Source organism: Pygocentrus nattereri, chromosome 6, assembly GCF_015220715.1.
Source record: "Pygocentrus nattereri isolate fPygNat1 chromosome 6, fPygNat1.pri, whole genome shotgun sequence".
NCBI lineage: Eukaryota > Metazoa > Chordata > Actinopteri > Characiformes > Serrasalmidae > Pygocentrus > Pygocentrus nattereri.
Genome location: NC_051216.1, coordinates 19457791 through 19479668, shown reverse-complemented (window position 1 = coordinate 19479668; position 21878 = coordinate 19457791). Strand labels below are relative to the sequence as shown.

At 38.2% G+C, this 21878-nt stretch overlaps 2 protein-coding genes across 2 annotated transcripts; one reads left to right on the top strand and one right to left on the bottom strand.

Annotated features, from left to right (window-relative positions):
- Window positions 1–1134: 1134 nt before the first annotated feature.
- On the bottom strand, window positions 1135–6754 carry insig2 (insulin induced gene 2). Its single transcript, XM_017692226.2, has 6 exons — window positions 6623–6754; window positions 5330–5656; window positions 4657–4781; window positions 4105–4271; window positions 3461–3560; window positions 1135–3300 (listed from the first exon to the last, which is right to left on the bottom strand). The coding sequence occupies exons 2-6, from the start codon at window positions 5574–5576 to the stop codon at window positions 3259–3261; spliced, it is 681 nt and encodes a 226-aa protein (XP_017547715.1). The 5' UTR covers window positions 5577–5656; window positions 6623–6754; the 3' UTR covers window positions 1135–3258.
- A 2648-nt stretch (window positions 6755–9402) lies between these two features.
- Window positions 9403–21366, top strand: ccdc93 (coiled-coil domain containing 93). The gene is made up of 23 exons (XM_017692225.2): window positions 9403–9530; window positions 10109–10222; window positions 10337–10431; window positions 10512–10623; window positions 11496–11594; window positions 11770–11826; window positions 13664–13764; window positions 14563–14599; window positions 14834–14932; window positions 16340–16390; window positions 16576–16662; window positions 16829–16942; window positions 17955–18017; window positions 18251–18324; window positions 18501–18582; window positions 18778–18852; window positions 19254–19325; window positions 19404–19512; window positions 19655–19737; window positions 19926–19963; window positions 20302–20386; window positions 20478–20591; window positions 20930–21366. Exons 1-23 carry the CDS (start codon window positions 9411–9413, stop codon window positions 20984–20986), a joined length of 1938 nt encoding a protein of 645 aa, XP_017547714.1. The 5' UTR covers window positions 9403–9410; the 3' UTR covers window positions 20987–21366.
- The last annotated feature ends 512 nt before the right edge of the window (window positions 21367–21878 follow it).

Here is a 21878-nt window from a genome sequence, read left to right as displayed (position 1 = left end):
AGGTGTCAGTTCTTTTTGTATTTGCCTCATATCTTCCTTGTACTGATCAGGTGATCATCATCTATGTGCTTACACATACTAGTTTATCATTAAAGGGCTCATCATTTTCATCACTTAAGAAAAACAAAGTCAGTCTTCAATTTTGAATCATTGTTTTTGTGATACCAAAAAAGCAATGAATTTGCATGTATACATGTATTCAGCATACTGACATTCACATGAAATAAGGAGTGTTTCAGCCCTAGCAACCTTTTGAATGAGGCCTTATAAGGGCAGCCAGTCAGAACAAAGATTATTTACATATACCAGTCATATAGTGCTCACCTAATGAAAATATATATTTTTTATGAAAAACGTACCATTCACTCCCCAGACTATATAGGCCATATATGAAAACTAATTCTTAGATTTCTTGTTTTTTTGATGTTATGAAAAACTCATCTATTTGGCCATTTAGCCACAACAACTCACTTTAACACTGAAGTTAAAAAAAGCATTTCAGCCTTGATTGAAATATTATCATAAGTGGACCTCATAAATACAATGCATAAAAATGTAAGATGTGAGCCTTTTAAAAGCACAGGAACAAAAAGACTGTTTCAATTCTGTGGATTTTTATGCCTAAATAAAAACCTTATTTTGGCATAAAAACCCACACAAATGTTACATAACACTATATAATTACTACAAACCTAAAAACTCTTGATCAGGTCCAACGCTGATCAAGCTTCTCAGAGTAAGAACACTCATGTAAGGTCAGGTCCCATCAGTTCATGTAGGTCTGTTTAGTGTTATGTGAAAGGCATGAACTGATCCCAGATTAGCATTCTTACTCTGAGAAGCTTGATAAATTATGGACCCTGATCTCCTCCACTACTTAGACAAGAGCTTTCTCACTGTGTGCAGATTATAGCAGAACACAAGCATGTGTATGAGTATGTCAGCAGTATAAATTGTCATGAATAACTCTTCACGGTGACTCAGTGCCCTGCATTTGTTCCAATGCTATGTAACTATGCAGGACCACACACATAGACAGTTAAATGAATTATCCACATAAGCTCAGAAAAAAAAAACTTTAGTTTTTTAAATTAAGCCTTTACCAGGAGCTCCCAATGAGGTCATTAGTCATAATCAAACTTTCATTTTCTTTTTTTATTCATATCAGACATGGAAAAACAAACTGCCACAGAAAGGACGTTTAACAGTTGTAAGAGAGAAAGTCCCCCTTCTCTGCTCTTTACATGTTTAGTGGTTAAAGATCACAAATGGCAAATGTAGCCCCAAAAATCTTTTTATTTAATAACAGAGCTGGTAATTTTCCAGTCAAATGTTGAAATGCAGGCAAGAATCAATAGAAATCCCTGCAGCTCCAGGTTTCACTTTTTTAAACCATAACCTGAAGCTATACAGCTCTGTGCTGCTTGCTTTATAGAACATTGGTCCAGTTTTCCATGTACAGACTGTTGCACTTAACAGTCACCATTAACAAAGTAATTTAGTCCAAGACTGTAGTTGATCAACTATCGATGAACCCTCAGAGCCAATTCTAATGTTCACTGGTAACTAGGTCAAAAATGGGGCGAAAAAGAAAAGTACAGAGGTTTTCAATACAGCTATTCCATTTTTATAGCAGGCATTTATTGTAAAATAATTTCTCTTAAATCTGTAATGGTATCATAACATACTGAGTAACATGTTTTTTTTTTTTTTACAATGCATAACACTTGAAAATTAAAGTCTCCCCTCATTAGGTATTCCACTCTTTTTTTCCTTTTAATATCACCAAGGGGGAAAAAAAGAGGTAAGACGCAACAAATAATATCCCTTCCTGTTCATAATTGCAAACCAGAGCACCCTCAAAAATAACCTCTAAACACTGGCTTCATCAGTTTCAGGGTTAATAAGGAGTATAAATGTGTTGCAGTACCACATGCTCTGATGGGTCCCTTTAAAAGCACTAAATTAGTCAAACATCTTTCATAAAGATAACTGTAATCTTAAGGCTGTGGCAAATGTCAGTGTAATCAAATTTAAGCAAAAGCAGTGTTTATTTTTACTCCGCTCACCAGCACCATCACACCACTGTATAAAGTACTGTGCAAAACGTCAGAGACCTCTCTTCATTTAATTTCCTATCAAAAGGGCCATTAAGTACATGTTTTTCAGGGATATTTCTGAGATTAAATATGAGAACATTCGCATAAGAGGAAAGTCAAAGGAAAAGAAATTTTAAAATTACATATGTTAAGTCTTTGTTCTCTGCCCCTCCCCCTTCTTCTTTTTCTCTTTTCCTTCTCAAAATGCAATTATATAAAGGCTGTTTAGACTGGAAATGAAATAAACACAGTGTGGTCTCTGACTTTTGCACAGTATTGTATGACGGTATGTGGGAAATGGAACTGGTCCTAACCAGTTGGTTCCTAACACAGCTATGGGGAAAAGCTGGTTCAGGGGCAGTAGTGTAGTATAGGTTAATACACACCTGGTTTAACACTGACTATGCTCTTGATTTTCCACACACTGGAGTCTGTCATGTTGCATGTCTTAGTGAGTGTGAAATGTCTCCAGGGCAATTATTCAGAAACATACTGAACATGTAAACATTGTTAATTGTACTGTAATTGTACGTTTTGCTTGCAGAACACAGAAATAAACTCCTAGAATGGACATCACTGGCAGCTCTAAATGTTTACCTCTTCCTTATATACACCTTAATGTATATGTCCACTCTAGGGATTTTATTTCTAGTTTTCACTCTGTAACCATAAGTGCAAGTCTGTAACCATGTTCTGCCCATAACTCATGTTCACACTCTGGCCAACAGCACCTTCAAAGAGAATGACCACAGCGGCAAACAAGAGTACGGACATAAACCACAAGGATGTGAAGAGTGAATATTTCTGTAAGTACAGCTGGATCAGTCTGAGTCAGTTTGGCACATCACAGCCAAGAGTTTCAACGGCGCTGCTGTGGACAGTTTAATGCTGTTTCGCACACTCTAAAAGGCTAAAGCCAGAGGGCAGAAAGGTTTTAGTCGTGTTGAGCTTCAGCTTTCTTCAGTTCTGAAGAGGCTGGGTGGAAATGTACTGGCAGCCAATGAGTAAGCACCAATAGCCATGCTGTCCCACCTTAAAATCACAGACACGTCCTCCTCCATCTGCTGTAAGAGTGCACATGCTAAAATCACTCCACCACTGTAAAAGTTTGTGTGAGTTTCCTCATTTTCGCACCCATCTGTCCCTGGTCATGAAGCTGTTAGTCCTGATGAATCTTTTCTTGAACAACTTTACACTCATACTAAAAAAAAAACACAAAACAGAGAATCAGTGTTATACTATGTGTAATTTTATGCAAAGAAACTCAATTTGTCTAAACAACATCAGACAAAGTCTTCTGCTATTCTTGACTTGTACAGGGCATGAGCTTGCACATACTGCACATCTGTGTGTAAACTTACAAGAGCAAGCTGTCGTCCTATATTGCCCATGGTTATCACACCAGCAAAGAAAATGCAGGGCAGCCAAGAGCGGATGTACAGGAAGTCAGGAGAGGTATACCTGTGAAAACAAACATACACACGCACACCAAAATATATTCAAATTGTTGACTGGAGAAAAAAAAAAAAAAAAAAAAAGTAGAATGTTATAAAGCCCCCGTCTTATTCTTAATGATTTCCTTCTATTTTCTATAGTTTTGTGATTTTTTTTATTATAAACTAGCAGAGAAAGAATGATGTAGGCCTTTGATGATAATGAAATCATATCGGTAACAACACATCACAGTTTTAAAAAATATTAGCACAAAACAGGCTTTTACATTTCACAGATATTTCTTATAACTAATACTTGATGCTATATTAATTGTACTCTAGAAGAGCAGAATATCTAGGTGATTCTGGACTACTAGGTAATGGCAGTCCAGGTAAAAATAAATAATTTTAAACTGAGAAAACTGTATGCATCTACATTGGCAAATGACATCAACCCACTATTTCCATATCACAGCATCCCTGAAAAGCCGTATTATAGACATGAAACTCTCCTTAAAGTGAAGAGAAACAGATCGAGAAAGACAGCAATAAATACAAAGAGGTGTACTCACTGAAACACTCCATTGTAGACCAATAGTTGCGTAGCAAGGGTTGCAAGCAGTGCAATAGCAACTCCCAGGCCAAAGCCACTGCGAGACCGATCGAATGTCCACCACAACCCTACTGACAATGCAGCCAGGGTCAGAGAGAGCTGTACATTATTTGCAAAGTCCACCTTCTGATAGTCACGTCAAAGAAAATACACTGCACACAGCCAGGCTCCATAAGCAATTAACTCGAAATTCTATGTAGTTTCTGAGAGCATTTCTGATTGCATGAATGCATTTCAATCACCAAAAATACACAAATACGTGCACACATTTCATCCTGTCCTTTAGCAGTGATATTTACAGACAAAGCTGTGAAAGTCTGTCATTTCATTCTCCATTTATGTATTTACATATTCCAGTACAATGAGAGGTCTTTCTGTATGTCCCTTCTAGTGAGGAGGAGAAATACACATACATTCAAACATTTTTCTGGTGGTCTTGGTGTTGTGTTTGTGTATATGTGAAGAAAGAGCAGTATGTAGGTGCTGCTCTCATGTGGTGAGAGAAGGATACAGCACTGGCATGGTTGATGCCAACAAATACAGCCACACAGCGCATCACGCTGGACCACTCGCGCTTTAACTTATGGGGCTCCCCCAAACGCCTGTCTATACATGGATACAGCAGCCCTATCAAAGCTAGGGAGATGAGGAAAGAGAGAAAGAAAAAAAGTTACAAAAAACAAACACTACAAAATATACTATACTTACATTATGATTTCATTGGGAAAACACTGTGATAAACTGACAGTGATTGCTAAATAATGTCCACTGCCAAAGGGATTTACTCAGTATGAACTTAAAGACTGAAGGCTAGGGGTGGACAAAATTGTACAAATATAACATCACAATACTTGAAGCTCAGCTGCACCAGTAGTTTGCATATTAAAAAAAAACTATCAAAAGTACAATAAAGACAAACTGTGCAACTTTTGTAATGAAACATGCAGCTGGTCATTGTTCTTTAAATACTGATGACATCCATGACATCCTCAGAAAAGCTTTATTCAACTTACCTTGATGAACTCAACTTAAACTGACGAATATGCACTTAGTTCATATTATGATTGCTAACACAAACATATGACTGTGAATATTAATGATGGTGTGTTGCTGGAATATGGGGAATGGTGAGTGTGAAAACAAGCTACCATTTTTTAAGTTGTGTGTATGTGAGTGAGAGTTACCTGATGCTGTTCCACAGCAGGGTGGGACCCACCATGCTGAAGAGAAGATGCTACTGATGACATCAGGAGGGAAGAGGGTGACGTTACGCTGCACCTGCAGCAGGTTTAGTACCAATGCTAGAAACACACCCACACCAAACAGCATGGTGCCGCGGATCAGCAGGTTCGTTGTGCGGTTCGTTATCACACTTATGTAGGGGCCCCGCTGGGCCGTCCCATTACTACTCAATCTGGTAGCCTCCGCCATAGCTGCTGTGACGGAGCAAAATCCACAGAATCTACAACTACTCACTCCTGTCGCCACTGTCAGCTGAGCTCACACCACACCTGCAAAACAGATACAGATGTCAGTGCGCTCAAAAGATATAATGATAGCAGCATACACAAAGAGATAGCAAACAGAAATAGAAACAAAAAAAAAAAAACAGCACTGGGCTTTCTGTTATTTACTGTCCAGTATGTTTTAAACAAGAAACAATTCAACGCAATCCAGTGATCTTGAAACAAATAGTAAATTAACAGTTACAAAAACTTTGTATTCTGAACAAAAACTTCTGAATTCTGTGTGTAAAATCCTCCAAAAAATGTTTAAGTTGGTTCCATCTGCTGATTAATAAGATTTACTGTATTAAGATCTATGATAAAAGCCAGTCTCTACTCTCCGCCACACCTCCATGCAGTGCATTTACAACAGAGGTAGCTTAAATTAGCTATTAAAATCATCGCACTTGCAGCTGTGAGAGCGAAAGTGACCGAAAATAACAGGACATTGGTGATTAACCGTTTAAATCATCGAATTGCGCACAAATGTAATGCGTATTATACACCATTAAAAACAAGGAAGGTGAAGATTCGATTCTTTCCGCTAACTTAAAGCTAACGTTAGCATAGAACATTTCGGGCAAGCACCCAGCTGTGCGCCTGGCTAATCAGCCGACTCGTCGCGTCGCTAGGCCACATCGTCAACAAGCCGAGGCCCATCACACATCTAGCTAACTATATTAGCCGTAGGTTCTCTAGCCATACGTTTCAGATTAAGATGAAATTAGCGTTCCATGTTATTAATACTCTATTATCCATCTATTATACTCTACTGGGTTTAAACTGAACATCGGCAGTAGCTCTCGTTAGCCTTAATTCAGGTTACTGGCTGGTTGGCTCACGAACTAACCTACAGCTCGCTAACACAGCGCAACCAGTTCATTTTACCTGACTAGCCCACATTACCAAAGCCACTATTCAAACTGACGCAACGTCGTTCTCTTTAAATAAAGGGAAGTTCAAATCACCCACCATTCTGAGTTTGGTTTTATCTTAACAGAAGATAAACATGTAGTCATCAGCAGTACAGTGTCCGCTAAGCTAACCTGCTAACGTCAGCTTTATTTACACTCTCACACCAGAACGAAGGCTGCGCTTCCACAGACGCTGCCGCTCTGCGATTGGCTGAAATCGCCAGCCAATGAGATTACAGGTCTGTGACGTAATTATTTCCCCTTCTTAAAAAAACTAGTAAAATGAAAGATTTCAAAGTTCGAAATATGAACCCGCACATCCGGTGACTGTTTCATTCATTCATTTCGTTCCTGCTCAACATGAGCTGTATCAGTTATTTTACACCGTTGAAAGGTTGGTACTATGATAAGTGTGGACGTACATTTCTTTTTTATTTTTATTTTCATTTCAAAATTTTAAATTGGCATCTTTCAAGAGATTGCAAGAAACCCACAACTGCAGAATACATACAGCACATCATACATACATACATACAAAAAAAACAAAGACGTCAGAAGGCATAGTTTACCAACAACACTATTCAGTATGGTGTAAAAGTTAGTAGATGTGCTGTTCAAAGCGCGAACATGTTATCTACAGACACGTAAAAGAGCTCTATATGAACACACAGCAGTCTGAAATTAGGTTTAGTCTTCAGAGCTCTGACTTTATTCATGAAAATACATTTAAACATACTTGTTTCTATTCTAAGCCTTGTTTGGGGTCCTGTAGACCACCCTTCAGTAAGAACAAACTTAATGACGTGTTGTTAGCTCGACACTTTTTCTTAATTTTATGAGGACTGCAAATAAACATGAATTTACTTTAAACATAAAGACCATGAAATTTCTTCATTTGGTCGAGTTATTATCTTTCACTATTCTCACCTTTCGCATTTGAAGAAAGGAAGAAAAACAAAAAATAGAAAAAAAATAGATTAATTTTGAAATGATAGTTATTTCAACGCACATACTTTTGGGTTATCTGAGACCCCAAACAATGAGAAAGAAAAGGCATTTTCAGAAAAACAAGCAGAATAAAATATCACATTTATGCATGTTTTAATAAAACAGACATGTTGAATTCAGAACCATCAGCCAGCTGTGTTTGCACACTGGTGAGAGCTCTGCGTTTAATCCATCCCTGCAGTGAAACACCCAAATACATGCACCCTAGTGAAGGCACACACTAGGGGGCAGTAAGCACACGTGTCTGGAGCGGTGGGCAGATGTCAAAATCAAATTACATGTGTTGTTAATTTAAACTGAAAAGAAATAAACACATACTATACAAAGAACACATTTCTGCATACAATTTCTGTTTATTTGTTGAAGTTAACAAATTAGGAATAAATAAATAAATGTGGCCTGTGCAAAGGTATGCCATATTGTATGCTTTATGTTTTATTTTTTCCAGTATGTTAAACTTGGCAAACAAATAGAAATTATACACTGAGATTAGTAGACAATGCCACATTAAACTCTATTCCCTGTAGAGGATGTCTACAGTTACTTTCTCTCAGAAAATCAACAAAACATGTCATTTGAGCCTTACTTGTTTCTGTCTAGTCCTTCATTAATCAGAATAATTTTAAACCAAAAACTCAAATAGTGGTCTAGAGAATCCCCAAAGCTCCATCCAGGTGCTTTGCTTTGATACACAAAATATCCTGCAATTTTTGATCTAACAAGTTTTGTTTCTGATCCAGGCAGGTTCACCTTTTTCTTGGACAGGATAGGTCTTTGACTTTGGATTGCATTTAATCTGTACACAAACAACCCCCTCATGTGTGCTCACCAACCAAGATGAGCAGGATGCTCCAACAATATGACTTGAAACAATTTGTCAGGACTTAGAAGATTCCATTTAGCTGGGAAACTTAAAACTGAAAGAAGTGGCTATACTTTTTTGCCCTTTATTCCCATAGATCATTATTTTATAATCTTGCTTCTGGGAACCCACAGTAGGATTGCAGGATTGAGAAACACTTCCAGATTGTTTCACAACACTATATTTAAAAACACAAAACTATTCCCTGTATAGCAGTCAATGTGTAGATCTATGTTTTCTCATTGGGTTTAGCATAAAACACAGTGCAGGGTTACAAACCCAAATATGGCGAATCACCCTAAAGATCATAATAGTTATTTAATCAGGAATGTGTATAAATCAAAGAATACAGGCCTACATGACATAATCTCCCTCTTACTGACAGTGTTTTCAAGCATGTAAAGAAAACTCAGAGTGCAATCTAACCAGGCTAAAGCACATTCTAACATTCTCTGCAAGGAAACAACTACGCTTACTAGAGTGAACAATGAGAGAAGTCAATGTCCTATCACATTAAGTCAAAACTGTCGATTTTCAGGAAAACTTTATGCACAGGTTCATCAAAAAACATACTATACATGTTGTTTAAATAAAATATAATTTATCATGCTGATATCAGTTTGTGGTCAAAGAATAATCTACCATGTTATACAAAGTATATTTAAAAATGCATATTCTTTAAGTATGAACAACAAAAATGCATTAGGTTGTGCCCCTCTAATCCAAATGTGATCAAATGTTTTATATTGTTCAGTGTTGAGCGAGTGCATCTGTCTCTATGAAGCTGAATAATGATTTACAGGTTACAGTGGTCTCCAGCCCTAGTCAACCCTAGTCTTGTTTCCTGTTGAGTTTAGTTCCAGCCTTAGTTCCACAAGCGCGCACAAAAGCCCTTATTCATTTTGAGTTGTCTTTGCAGCGCCCTCTAGCGTCTGACCAGCCCCATAGAAATTCTCCGGTCACACTGAACTCGCACATGACTGGCGTTCGTCATGTGACACGCGTACCCAATATGGCGGCCGCGTCTGTTTTTCAGAGAGTGAGAACAGGATCTAAAATTGGTGCTCAGTACGATCAGGAGGGGAACCTCATTCAGGTATGAGCAGTTTGTAGCGTGTTTGAAACAGCAGAGCTAAAATGTCAGTGTGTGTGGCTCTCAGTCTCATATCAGTGCTGATGTAGCGCTACCGTTAGCCTAGCTGCCCAGATTAAAAACACCTAACCTAACGCTCCACCTGTAAACCTCAGTCTGTCACTGGTTTGGTCACTGCAGCCACATTTAGGGGCTGATGTTGTATTATAAACTTTGAGGTTTTTTTTTTTTTGAATTTATGATTTTGATGAACTGCTCAATCACTACCAACATCTAGGTTTCCAAACTGACGGAGCTACAAAGCTTTTCTCTCGTTTTCTCCCTCAGAAACATTGGCCAGATCTTTATTGGTTTTTCCAAGTATAAAACCTGCGGTTAGGTTCTGAATTTAAAGTATCTACGAAATGATCTATGTCGCAAAGATATGTTTTTCCCAATTCATAGCACATATTGGCCAGATTTGAAGTTTAGCCAATTACACAGGTTTTCAGAAGTGCCCATAGTGTGACATTTGCCCTCTCTACACCAACAGATGTCCTCACAGGTAAAGTCAAAGTCAGCATTGTACTGTTATGTTACAGGTTGAGACACGTGAAGATGAGGAACAGAGCGTCAAGCTGGCTGAAATACTGGAGCTGTTGCTCGCAGCTGGTTATTTTAGAGCACGCATCAAGGGACTCTCACCATTTGATAAGGTTCTGTCACACCAGAAAACTGACTTGAGATCAACACACCACACACTGACCATCAAGAATATTCACCTGGCCTTCTGAGACATTTCTACCTGCTGCTTTTTGTTCCTGTAATAGGTGGTTGGAGGGATGACATGGTGCATCACAACGTGCAACTTTGACATAGATGTTGATCTGCTTTTCCAAGAAAATTCCACCATCGGTCAAAAGATGTAAGTTGGATACTATGCGCAAAGGATTTGTATTATTTTGCAGGAATAATATTAGATGCCTGTTGCATATTCTCTTTTAGAGCTTTGACGGAGAAGATTGTTTCTGTGCTGCCCAGAATGAAGTGCCCTCACAGACTAGAGCCTCATCAGATCCAGGGCCTTGACTTCATCCACATCTTCCCTGTCATACAGGTAAACATACCTTTAACCTCAAGTACAGACAACTGTCCATTGTGCAGCTGTAATCAATGCGTGCATAGAGTGTTTTTGTTGGACTCTGAAGACGTGTTGATGGCTCACCACTTTGGGAAGGAATGTGGCCTGTACTTTCTAATATTGTTCACTTGTCAAACAACATTATGGCCAAAAATATTCCATGAACAGCACAATTTTTTTAAATAGCTTGACACATTAATTCACATTTCAAAGTGTGCGTGTGGACATATGTATTCATATCAAGCATTTGGCTTAGTTAATCGGATTGTGGAACTGGAAATCAGTTATTAAATTAAATGTTTATGAAATGTGGAATTTGTTCAATTGATTTACTTATTGCAAAGATGCATCAACTGTCTGATTCATAATGAGTGAATTAGAGATATTTGTCTGTTTGTAAAGTAAAATTATTTGGTCAGTAGCATTTGCTTAGTAATTTGCTAACGGATATTTTCTTTGAAGCACTGTGATATAAATATGGTGCATCTGTAAAATCATGTGGCGTCTGAAGTCAGAAAAATACTGTTTGCCCTTGCATTTGTGCTAAGAATGTCTCTGGGAAGGTGGTAGCATTAAGTGCAGCTTTTGACCCAAATGTGTTTTTGAAAATTCTGCTATGCAGTGAATTTTGAATGAAACACGCTCCTGTTGCATGACTCCACTGGCATCCACCCACTATCAATTTTTGGCCACCAAAACAGCAACTAAACTCAAGCAGGAAAAAATGCACTTGCATCCATCCACGTTAGCAAAGGTCTAGGGTTAAGCCACTAATTTGTGCCTGCGCCTGCATGAAAATGTAACTCTGACTGTGTGTGTGTGTGTGTGTGTGTGTGTGTGTTCTCCAGTGGCTGGTGAAGAGAGCGATAGAGACTCGGGAGGAAATGGGAGATTATGTGCGTTCATACTCCATCTCTCAGTTCCAGAAAACTCACACCTTTCCTGAGGTGAGAGCACATTAAAATCATGTACTCACTAAAGTCAGACAGGACAGGATTTTAAGCACAGTGTAATAAGTGAGGCTTAACATTTAGTAGCCTTTTCTGTCTTATTATTCCATTACTGATCTGATCTGGTCTGATTTAAATGTGCATGTTTCTGTGTTCTTGCTGTGTGTTTTAGGATGAGGACTTTGAACAGAGGAAACAAAAAGCAGTGAGGACAGTAGAGGAGGTGTCTGTGAGTATCACATTTGTTTTACACACTGTGTGTGAAATGTTTCTAATGTATGTAGAAGCTGTATACTTTTCAGGGATTATTGAAGTATTTGTGTGTTAATGGTGTTTATGGCTGCTAAAGAGCTTCAACTTTGCTGCATTTGTCAGCGAGATTGTCCAGGCACAATCATTCAGCATGGGACTTATCAGTGTTTTGTCACAGTAGGAAAGAACATTCTTGAGGATGGAGTACACCATTAGCACTGCATTGTTACAAAAGGATTTTCTATGAATCCTGAGTCATTTTAGAGTCAGCTTACCAAGATATTGGTAAGACCTTCAGTTTTGAAACATATAAATGCTCACATTCACATAGTGTACAAAATATATACAGTAAAGCAAAACGAACACGTCTAATGTCACTGTTAATATAAACAAACCTGTTGGTTCAAGTTGCCCATTAAATGCCATTTTTAAACGGGTCTTTCTAGGTTGATAACTTCATCATTAACTGGACTTTGTGTGGTTAATGTTTTTGTCATGTAATCAGCCACACATCTTAATTAAACAGTGTTTAATTAAGAAGTGAATTATAACTTTCACTGTATAAGGTGACCTTATTTATCCACTGTGATAATGCTAATTTCCGCTGGTATAGCTGTGAGAAAGGCTGTGCTATGTTAGTGCTAACCTAAAAGTGCATTCAGTTTAAAGCAACAATTTGCAACATTCATGCTGTTTAAAGCAACTCTATTGAAAGATGGAAAATTGGAAAAAAATTAACCATAATTCATTATGTACTTGGGTGCATTTGACATTACAGCTTCAAACATAACAAAGGATCACTATTATTGTCAATGTTTCAGTTGACTGTGTTCAGTTTCTCGTTACTGCTTCTTAAAATGAGCTACTTTCACCTGGAGGCAAACTTTGATAAAGATCTCGTATCATGAAAATACTCATTTTCTTTGCTTCTTATAAATATGAGTCAGAAATAGTATGTAAATGTACCATTCAGTCTCCAGTCAGTACAGTCTATATATGCAACCTAAGCTGCAAAAACAGCCCATTTTAAAAACCGATAGTTTTTGTTGTCTTGAAAACCAGCTCATTTATATCCATCTATTCAGCCTACAGCAGTGTAGCCCCTACCAGTCATGATAATGTTATAAGGAGTATTTCACTCTGAACTGCTTTTTAGGTGAGCTATTATACAGGACAGCCTATCAGAACAGAGCTCATTTACATATATTAGTATTAAAGGCACAGGAACAAAATCCATCCATCCATCCATTTTCTAAGCCGCTTCTCTGTCAGGGTCGCGGGGGGAAGCTGGAGCCTATCCCAGCAGTCTTCGGGCGGAAGGCAGGATACACCCTGGACAGGTCGCCAGTCCATCGCAGGGCAGACAGACAAACACAGACAGTCACTCACACACTCACACCTAGGGGCAATTTAGCATGTCCAATTTGCCTGACTGCATGTCTTTGGACTGTGGGAGGAAACCGGAGAACCCGGAGGAAACCCACGCAGACACGGGGAGAACATGCAAACTCCACACAGAGAGGACCCCGGTCACCCGGCCGGGGAATCGAACCCAGGCCCTCCTCGCTGTGAGGCGACAGCGCTACCCACCACGCCACCGTACCGCCCTAGGAACAAAATCAATCCATTTAATTCTAAGGGATAAAGAAAAGTCATGTTAAAATGATAATTTTATTTATTTAATGTATTGATGAGTTAACCTAATTTATCAGTCCTAATAGTGGACCCTAAGGGATACATTAAATACAAAAAAAGTAGGATGTGAGCCATTTAGATGAGTTTATGCTGACGTGTATGTGTGTTTGTCTGTTTAGGAAGTGTATGCTCCTCAGAGGCGATATAAACGACAGGCTGATGCAGGAGAGCTGCTGGATGAAGAGTCTAGAGTTCATTCCACCCTGCTGGAGTATGGAAGGTACATACATGCAGAGACACTCTGCAAAGTTTAGCAGATACAGATATGCTCACAAACACACAGGTCCTGCTGGAGTACAACAGATAACACACATTATTCCAGTTACTCTGTGGCTCATCTTTATCACCTTTCACTTAATCTCTTTCTGTATTTCAGCCTGTCACTCACCCTTTGCATCTTTTACCAACTTTTTCACTCGGTGTGTAAGAATTTCAATTAAAAATAGTAACATGTACTTCTTTTGTAATAAGTCTGTTTATTCTGGTGCACATGTGGTCCATACAGTCCTTTCCCAAATCTAAGTGTGACAAGTTGTCTGACCAATACCTCGCCTCACCTTCTTCTCTCCTCACATTCGTCTCTCCTTTCCATGTCCTCTCCTCTCCTCTCCATCAGTCCATGCCTAACCATTTCCTTCTACCTGCAGTAAGTATGTGTGTGTGCTTTAGTCAGAAGACTTTGGTCACCCAAGAACACAGTGCTTTATGATACTTATGATAGAAAAACAAAACATCATTTATTGATTTTGGCCTAAATACCAGTTTATTCAGGCTTTCTTAAGACTTGTTGTCTGAGATGTGTTGATTACAGTGGCTGTATCAAGTGTTTGGTGATTTGACATGCCCTTTTTTCTTGACTTGAGTGAAATGAGAAATATGTTCTAGAGCAGAGAAGCATGAGTGTACAGTGAAAAGCATGAAGGCTTAATGTGTATGTGTGTACTTTTTTTGAGGTGTATTTGACTGAAAATTATTCACTTGATCAAGACCCATCTTAACATTAAGTGCTTTTTTTCAGGCGTTATGGATTTAGCAAGCACTCGAAACAAGACAAAGTGAGTAATATATCTCACAATGTTTTGCTTGTCCTGGTTATTATTTCTAATAAAACATGACTAAACTAACTAAAATGGCTCTGCTGTAAAAAATAAATAAAATAAAATAAAATAAAAAACATTTTATACTATGTATAATAATATTATATTGTATTATTATAATTATTTAATAATTATAATATTATTATATAATTATTTAATATTATATAATGACATGTTTACCATGTTTTGCAGGCAGAAGAGAAGAAGCTGCTAATGGCTCAGGGTGCACAAAGTGTCCCTCCTGGCATGGCTGAAGTGTCAGAAGAGGAAGACCTTCAAGCAGCCGAGGAGGTAAGTCACATAAAGGGGTTGATCATATTTCAGTGTGGTTATATACGTTTTTGTATTGCATTGACTGTTTGTAATCTTAATTTTTTTTTTGAGTACAGCAGCTGTTGAAATTTCAACATGTTGATAAATGAACCAGTAGGAAAGGTCCCAGAGTAAATGGGGAAGAAAATCTCATTACATTGTCTTTAAATGTAAAAGTAAAAAGTGTTGTTGCCTTCTCTTGTAGAGTTACAATTTTGCAGATACTTGTTTTTCTTTTCTTTCTTCCTTTTCTTTCTTTCTAAATTAGCCCCCTGTAACACTGGAGAAACCATAGGGCATGAAATTAAATTAATTTAGATGACAACAGAAACCAAAAAAAAAAAACATTTACTGAAGTTGGCTTCTTCAGATTTTGGAATGTAAATGCTATCCATTTGAGGTGGAACAGCAAATTTCACTATGAAGCTGGTGAATAACAAGTTAACTTCTGCTGCGCTTATTTTACCTGCAAATCGTTCAGCTGCGCTTCTTTTGTTTTGCTACTGTGAGGAAAATGGCCCATTGCCTGTTAAACGTCTGTGGTAAGACTGGAGTTCAAGTGCTGAGTGAGGGCTTATTAATGCTTTGCTTGGTTCAAGCTTATAGACGCAAATTCTAACGCTTAACTTGTATCTCAAAATAAAGTAAGTCAAGCATAAGCACAGTAACAGGCATTTGACCACTTCTGAAGTCTGAGTCAAAGTTGAGTCACAAGTCTTTCTCAATTTTGTTGTGTCGTGTCTCAAGTTGTCAATTTCGAGACTCGAGTCTGACTAAAGTGTATACCTCTGGTAAATGGTAAATCTGTTTTATAATGTATTTTCTTATAATGTACATATATTATCAACACTGCTGATTTTTTTATGCTTATTGGCTCTGAGTAAAGATGGACGTCACTTTGTCATTTGATACCAACATTCCATACCAACCAATACAGACTCTGAAATATTTAATTAGCATTAGCTGTATTCACCCCCATTCCCTGGAGATTTGGGATTTCTAGTGTCTTCTAGGCATGTTTTTGAAATAATAGAAAGAATAGGACCTGGCCAAACTACCCTTAAACTGGCTGTTCTGTTTCTCATATGATGCTGAGCTGAATGAAATTGTGCTCTAATATTTTGGAAATTGAAACATGTTTACTTCTGTCATTTAATTATAAATGCAATTAAAAATGACAAAAGTCTGTGTTTATAAGCACAATGTCCAACATCCTTTTTGAGGATTCAAGCTTAAATATCATTTTGTGGCCAGTACCCAGCAATTGTGTTGAATCTCTCCAGTTTTTTATTTTTATGTGGTTTGGATTAATATGGACAATAACAAACCTGCCATTTCATTATGGGGCATATGCATTAACTCTGGCCTTACCATCTCTCCCTACAGCTCAGAATCAAAGCCCTGATGACTGGCATGGCTGCCATGGCAACTGAGGAGGTACAGTAAGCTTCATAGTTCTTCTGATCGGCTGTCTTATTAAGTTATCTTTCAAGGTCCTGAAGTGGCTCTTTAATTACAGAGTTGAGGTGCAGATTATGAAGATACTGTAATAGTATTTGTTTGGGTTTGTGTAAGTGCATAGTCTTAGGTATTTGCTTTAATTATGATTGTGTTTATTGCAGGGAAGGTTGACCGCTAGCACAGTGGGGCAGATTGTGGGCCTACAGTCTGAAGAAATAAAGCAGATTGCTTTTGAGTATGCTGAGAAGGTGAGTCACCTCATTGTTATCCTCACTTGTGTTAGTCATTTAACTATATTCTCAGCTCTGTTTGGAGGCTCTGAAATCTAGGAGATCTAAATACGTAGTGTAATATTTAAAAAAAAATGTCCATATGCAGTACAGTGCATGTGACTTGGGTTTTGTGTGCCTACAGGCAGAGCGCTCTGCAGAGGATCGTCCGGAGCGTTATGGCCCTGTGCAGCAGCATCGTCGCATGGTTACATCACTCAACAAACAGATCCAACAGAGGACCAAGGAGTTGGAGGAGGTGAGACTCGGCTTCCACTTTATTAGAAACATTTGCTATGATGGTCAACCTTGCTGGATTACAGTTAGCGACTGCCGCCCATCTATTCCTCTGCACAATTTTAGTTTAGTCATCTGTCGCTACCAAGACCATCTCTTTTTGCCAGGGTCTGGACATTTATAAATAATTCTAATATTGTCTATACTACTGCCCTGATAACTGTCTGTAATCTAATATGTTCAAAAAGAATCAAAGAATATCAACAAAATTGAAAGGATAAAAAGGAATGAAAAAGACTTCAGGCGAGCTCTTGTGGAAGCAAAAGGCCTCCGCTTTATTGAGCATCAAATGGCAAGATCGTTCCCCGTCAACCACAATGCAAAGAACATCTCAAAACATCCCATTTTATTCCCCTCTGGAGCGATGAGGTAATCTCCCCAGCCCTTTTACACAATTCCCAACAATTTTAGTCCCCCATCATATCCAAACCTCACACCTTTTTTCAGTAACCCTTAAAACCAAATGCATATGATGTCCTTTTTTTTTTTTTTAAAATAAATAAACCCACTCTGGTCTGACTCTTACCAAATTGTTCTCTCTTTACAGGGCCCTCTTGCACAACCCGCCATATATGTACAAGAGTGTACCACAGTACCACTCTATAACTTAAACTGTCAACTGGTACAGCTCTCTTCTGTGAGCTCAGAAACTCTTTCCCCATTCTACTGCATACAGTCCATAGTCTTCTTCCCTATATGTCCTTATAGGGAGGGATCTCAGGGAATATTTCATTCAATCTTTCCCATCACATCCTCTAGTACTCTAACAGTTTCTGACCACAGAACTGCTCTGTACACTTATAAAGCAGATCTATAAAGTATGCAGACCTAAGGGTGGGTGATATGGCAAAAATGTAATATGATATTTACACAATACGTATCACAATAATAAAAGTTTGAAGATCACTGGTTAAAGTGGGTATTTCTGACTGTTATATTGACTTCATACAGAGGTGTGATATGTTGTGTTTTAGATGGAGGCCAAGCAGCATGAAGTGAGAGCTGCCTGTGAGGAGGCCAAGAGCAAACTAACTGAGGTAAAGTATGCAATGCACTTAAAACACACATGTGCTAACAGAGCCAATGGTCTAACACAAAAATGTAGTAAAGCAATGTGACTGTATTTAGGAGAGAATTAGGAACTGATGATTATGTTGATATGGTGCAAATAATTTTTGCTAAGAGGTTAAACAGACAGAGACAGGATGATGTTGCTCCTACTCATGGTAATGACTGTAGATTCAAAATGTGTGACATCTGTTCTGTCTAGGCCACAGAGCTGGGGGAGAATTTGGAGAGCGAGCTTAGTGCTCTTGCAGATGTGGAGGCTCAGGCTGACTCTGGGTGAGTACCAAATATCTTTCTTTCAGCTTCTAATGTTTACTGTGGATTCTTGTGCTCTGGAGAAGATGCGTATCAGACAAGCAACATGCAGTAGTTATTTTCACTACATATACAGTACAAGTAGTATGTTTGCTGCTGGTATGTAGTGAACTCACGCTGTTCGTTTTTCCCTGCAGTCTGCTTGAGAAGCTGCGTGCTCTGGTGGCCATGAATGAGAATCTGAAACAACAGGAGCAGGAGTTCCGCACACACTGCCGTGTACGTTGCATCAGTTATTTCATTTATTTACAGTTCTAATTGCTCCTTTCAGCTGTTTCTGGAAGGTTCTGTTCAACCTCCCCCTCTCTTTACTGTTTCAGAGTTGGAGCAGCTGTACTTTGTTTGTTTATGTGTGTCTGGGACCCTACTGAGCAGCAATTGAGAGGAATAAATGTGCTTTTTTTTCACAACTAGGAGGAGATGACACGGCTGCAGCAGAGGATTGAAGACCTGAAGATCGAGTTTGGCGATGAAGCTGATGATCAGAAGGTTCACTCAAATCACTCGAAATGTGTTGGAGTGTACACAATGCAAATTATGAGGCATAAATTTGATTTTGATTCATTAGGAAACAAAGTTAGATTTTACAGTTTTTTAAATGTATATGTTTATATAATACTGCGTAAATGTTTTAGACACCTTATTTGCTCTAAAAACCCCTAATGTTGGTATAAATACAAATAATATTAATATAATAAGTAGTGTTTTTGTTTGTTTATTGTATTTGTGTCTGCATCTATTCTAATGATGCAGTGATTTTACAAGTAAAAATGCACTTATTGCCAAGTTTATTTAGGCATTCATTCAGTTATGTATTTCTTTATTAGCCTGATATAGCTATTAAACCAAATTTCTGACCCTTTTCCCCTTCTGTTTCTACTGGGCTTTAGGAGAGGAGTCAGCTGATAGATCAGCAGTACAATACAGACCGAGAGAAGCTACAGAAGATCCGTCTGCTGATGGTACATTTGAAAAACCAGCATGTTCTCTGTAGACTGAGTGAGAGCCCTTTGATTCAGTATCTCTGTTGTTCTTTTTAGGCTCGGAGGAACAGAGAGATTGCCATCCTGCAGAGGAAAATTGATGAGGTTCCCAGCAGAGCTGAGCTCACACAATACCAGAAACGCTTCATTGAACTTTACAGCCAAGGTGTGTGTCTTTATTTATTATTCATACATGAGTTGGGTTCAGTATTTTCTGGTCATAGTAGCTTGACACTTACTTGGGGTCCTGAACCATTTTGGCAAACCTTAGTCAGACATTTTGGACATTTTTTCCCCCCCCCATTCAGTCTCCGCCACACACAAAGAGACCAAACAGTTCTTCACTCTCTACAATACTCTGGATGACAAGAAGGTGTATCTGGAAAAGGAGGTATCAGTATCTGACAGTTTATGGAATATTGATATTGTCAATCAAATATTAATATTGTCAGAAATCAGACATTCAATTTGTGCTCTGACTGTTCTGATATACCAACAATTTGAGTTAATTGCATTTAGGCAATTACATTTTAAGCAAGTCAGGAAGTCTGTTCAACTCTTTTGGGTTTCTGTCCTCAGGTGAATTTGTTAAACTCCATCCATGATAACTTCCAGCAGTAAGTATTACCAGAACCAAGGGGGGTCTATTAAACAGAGCAAATGTTTGACTGGACCCACTTGTTTGAGGTTGTCGAATCTAGCAGAATTGCATTAGCCATAAACCTAGATTTAGGGTGTTGGAGTATGTGTGTCTTACTCAGTAGTTTTTACCAATTACTAATACTGTCAGATGTTCGATTCTTGTTTGTGATTTTAAGCAAATTTGGCAGTCCATGCAACAGTGACATCAAGTATGTTTTCTATCTGTGTGTCAATGAAATACACTCATTAAATCTGAGTTTATTAATGCACACTGTAAAAGTGTGGCTAATGTGTTTTTTGTGTATGTATTCAGGGCCATGGCATCATCAGGAGCTAAAGAGCAGTTCCTCAGACAGATGGAACAGATAGTGGAAGGAATCAAACAAAATAGAATAAAGGTAAAACAATTTAAACAAAGGTGGCAAAAAATAAACATAGTGAACATTATCATTTCTCACTTACATTTTTTTTTATCTGCCATGTGTCTAGATGGAGAAGAAAAAGCAGGAGAATAAGATGAGGCGAGACCAGTTGAATGATGATTATCTGGAACTGCTGGACAAACAGAGACTCTATTTCAAAACGGTTAAAGATTTTAAAGAGGTAAGAATATTTGGTGAAGACCTTGACTCTGCCTTACTTCACAGCTCAATGCATATATACCAACTGAAAAGTGAAATTTTGACAATCAAAATACAAAAAAAGAACCTAATTATAGGGATCCACTTTGATTATTGAAGTCATGGCAGACATTTGCTTAAAAATAATCTGAAAAATCAGACAAATGTTTAAATTTTAAATTGATATTCAGGTTTTGTTTTTTTTGTACTCTGGGTAGCTGTTGCTGGGCTACTGCAGTAAGATAGCTGAATTGTATAAATTCGTTATTGGTGCATCCCTACCTGATTGTATTTTTTGTGATGTTCAATTCTGTCCCGCAGGAGTGCCGCAAGAATGAGATGCTGCTGTCCAAGCTAAGGGCAAAGGGGGCATCTTAATGGTCTATTTCAAACTCAGTAGCTTTTCCAGTATAGAACCTGTTCAGGTTGCTGTTTATATTCCAGTGTCAGCTGAAGCCCTGTGCTTTTACTGGTGCTTGACCCTTCAAGCCAGCAGACAGTAACAGGATTCATCAAACTGATAGCATCTGTGCTCCACATGCATACATGTTGATGTGTGGGCTATTTCTGAAGGTCTCATATATTAGTTATTAAAACATTGTTTAATACAGCCTTAATTTGTATGGAACGAGATAGGACTTGAGGCATTATCTGGCTTCCCTAGTAGACCTGTGCTTTCATGACTACTGCTTACTTAAACATCAGTGTTTGTACATTGCTTACTTAATAAACTACCCTATTTGACTCTTTGTATCAGATGTCAAGTGAATAAATGATTACTTGAATTTTCAGAAATCTTGTAATACATCACTAAATCAGAGTACACCATCTCTAGACAACCACAAACTGGATTAAAAACGATCCTTTAGAAACCTGTGTGTCAAACTCAAGGCTAAGTTCGGCATGTGACAGTCCTGTTCAGCCTGTGAAAATTATTTTAATTTTCTTTTCTTACCTTGAGGTGCACTACAGTCCCCAACATACACTGCAACATAGTGTTCGTTCTGACCTTGTTTCCCCCCCAACAACAATCTGTGGGCCAGCAATACAGCAAAATAGGCACTGAATACTTATTCAAAAATAATTCTAAATAAAAAATAGGCTATTTTTAAATTTAGAATTAGGCCATTTGACACCAGGCATCTTTTCTTTCCGTGTATGTAGTTTTGCCATATTTTGAATGAACAGTGGTCTAATCAGGTCATGGCATAATGCTAAGTAAATTAAATGAATACACAGCTGGCCCTACGGATTTGCTGAGATATTCTTT

Excerpts from the sequence above, each read along its gene's own strand:
- insig2 (XM_017692226.2), bottom strand. The coding sequence starts at position 5,576 with ATGGCGGAGGCTACCAGATTGAGTAGTAATGGGACGGCCCAGCGGGGC. Across the intron at positions 4,272-4,656 it reads GCATCAACCATGCCAGTGCT|AAGGTGGACTTTGCAAATAA; the intron begins GTATCCTTCTCT and ends CGTGACTATCAG. Across the intron at positions 3,561-4,104 it reads GTCTACAATGGAGTGTTTCA|GTATACCTCTCCTGACTTCC; the intron begins GTGAGTACACCT and ends TTGTTTTCACAG.
- ccdc93 (XM_017692225.2), top strand. The coding sequence starts at position 9,411 with ATGACTGGCGTTCGTCATGTGACACGCGTACCCAATATGGCGGCCGCG. Across the intron at positions 10,624-11,495 it reads ACATCTTCCCTGTCATACAG|TGGCTGGTGAAGAGAGCGAT; the intron begins GTAAACATACCT and ends TGTGTTCTCCAG. Across the intron at positions 18,583-18,777 it reads AGTTCCGCACACACTGCCGT|GAGGAGATGACACGGCTGCA; the intron begins GTACGTTGCATC and ends TTTCACAACTAG.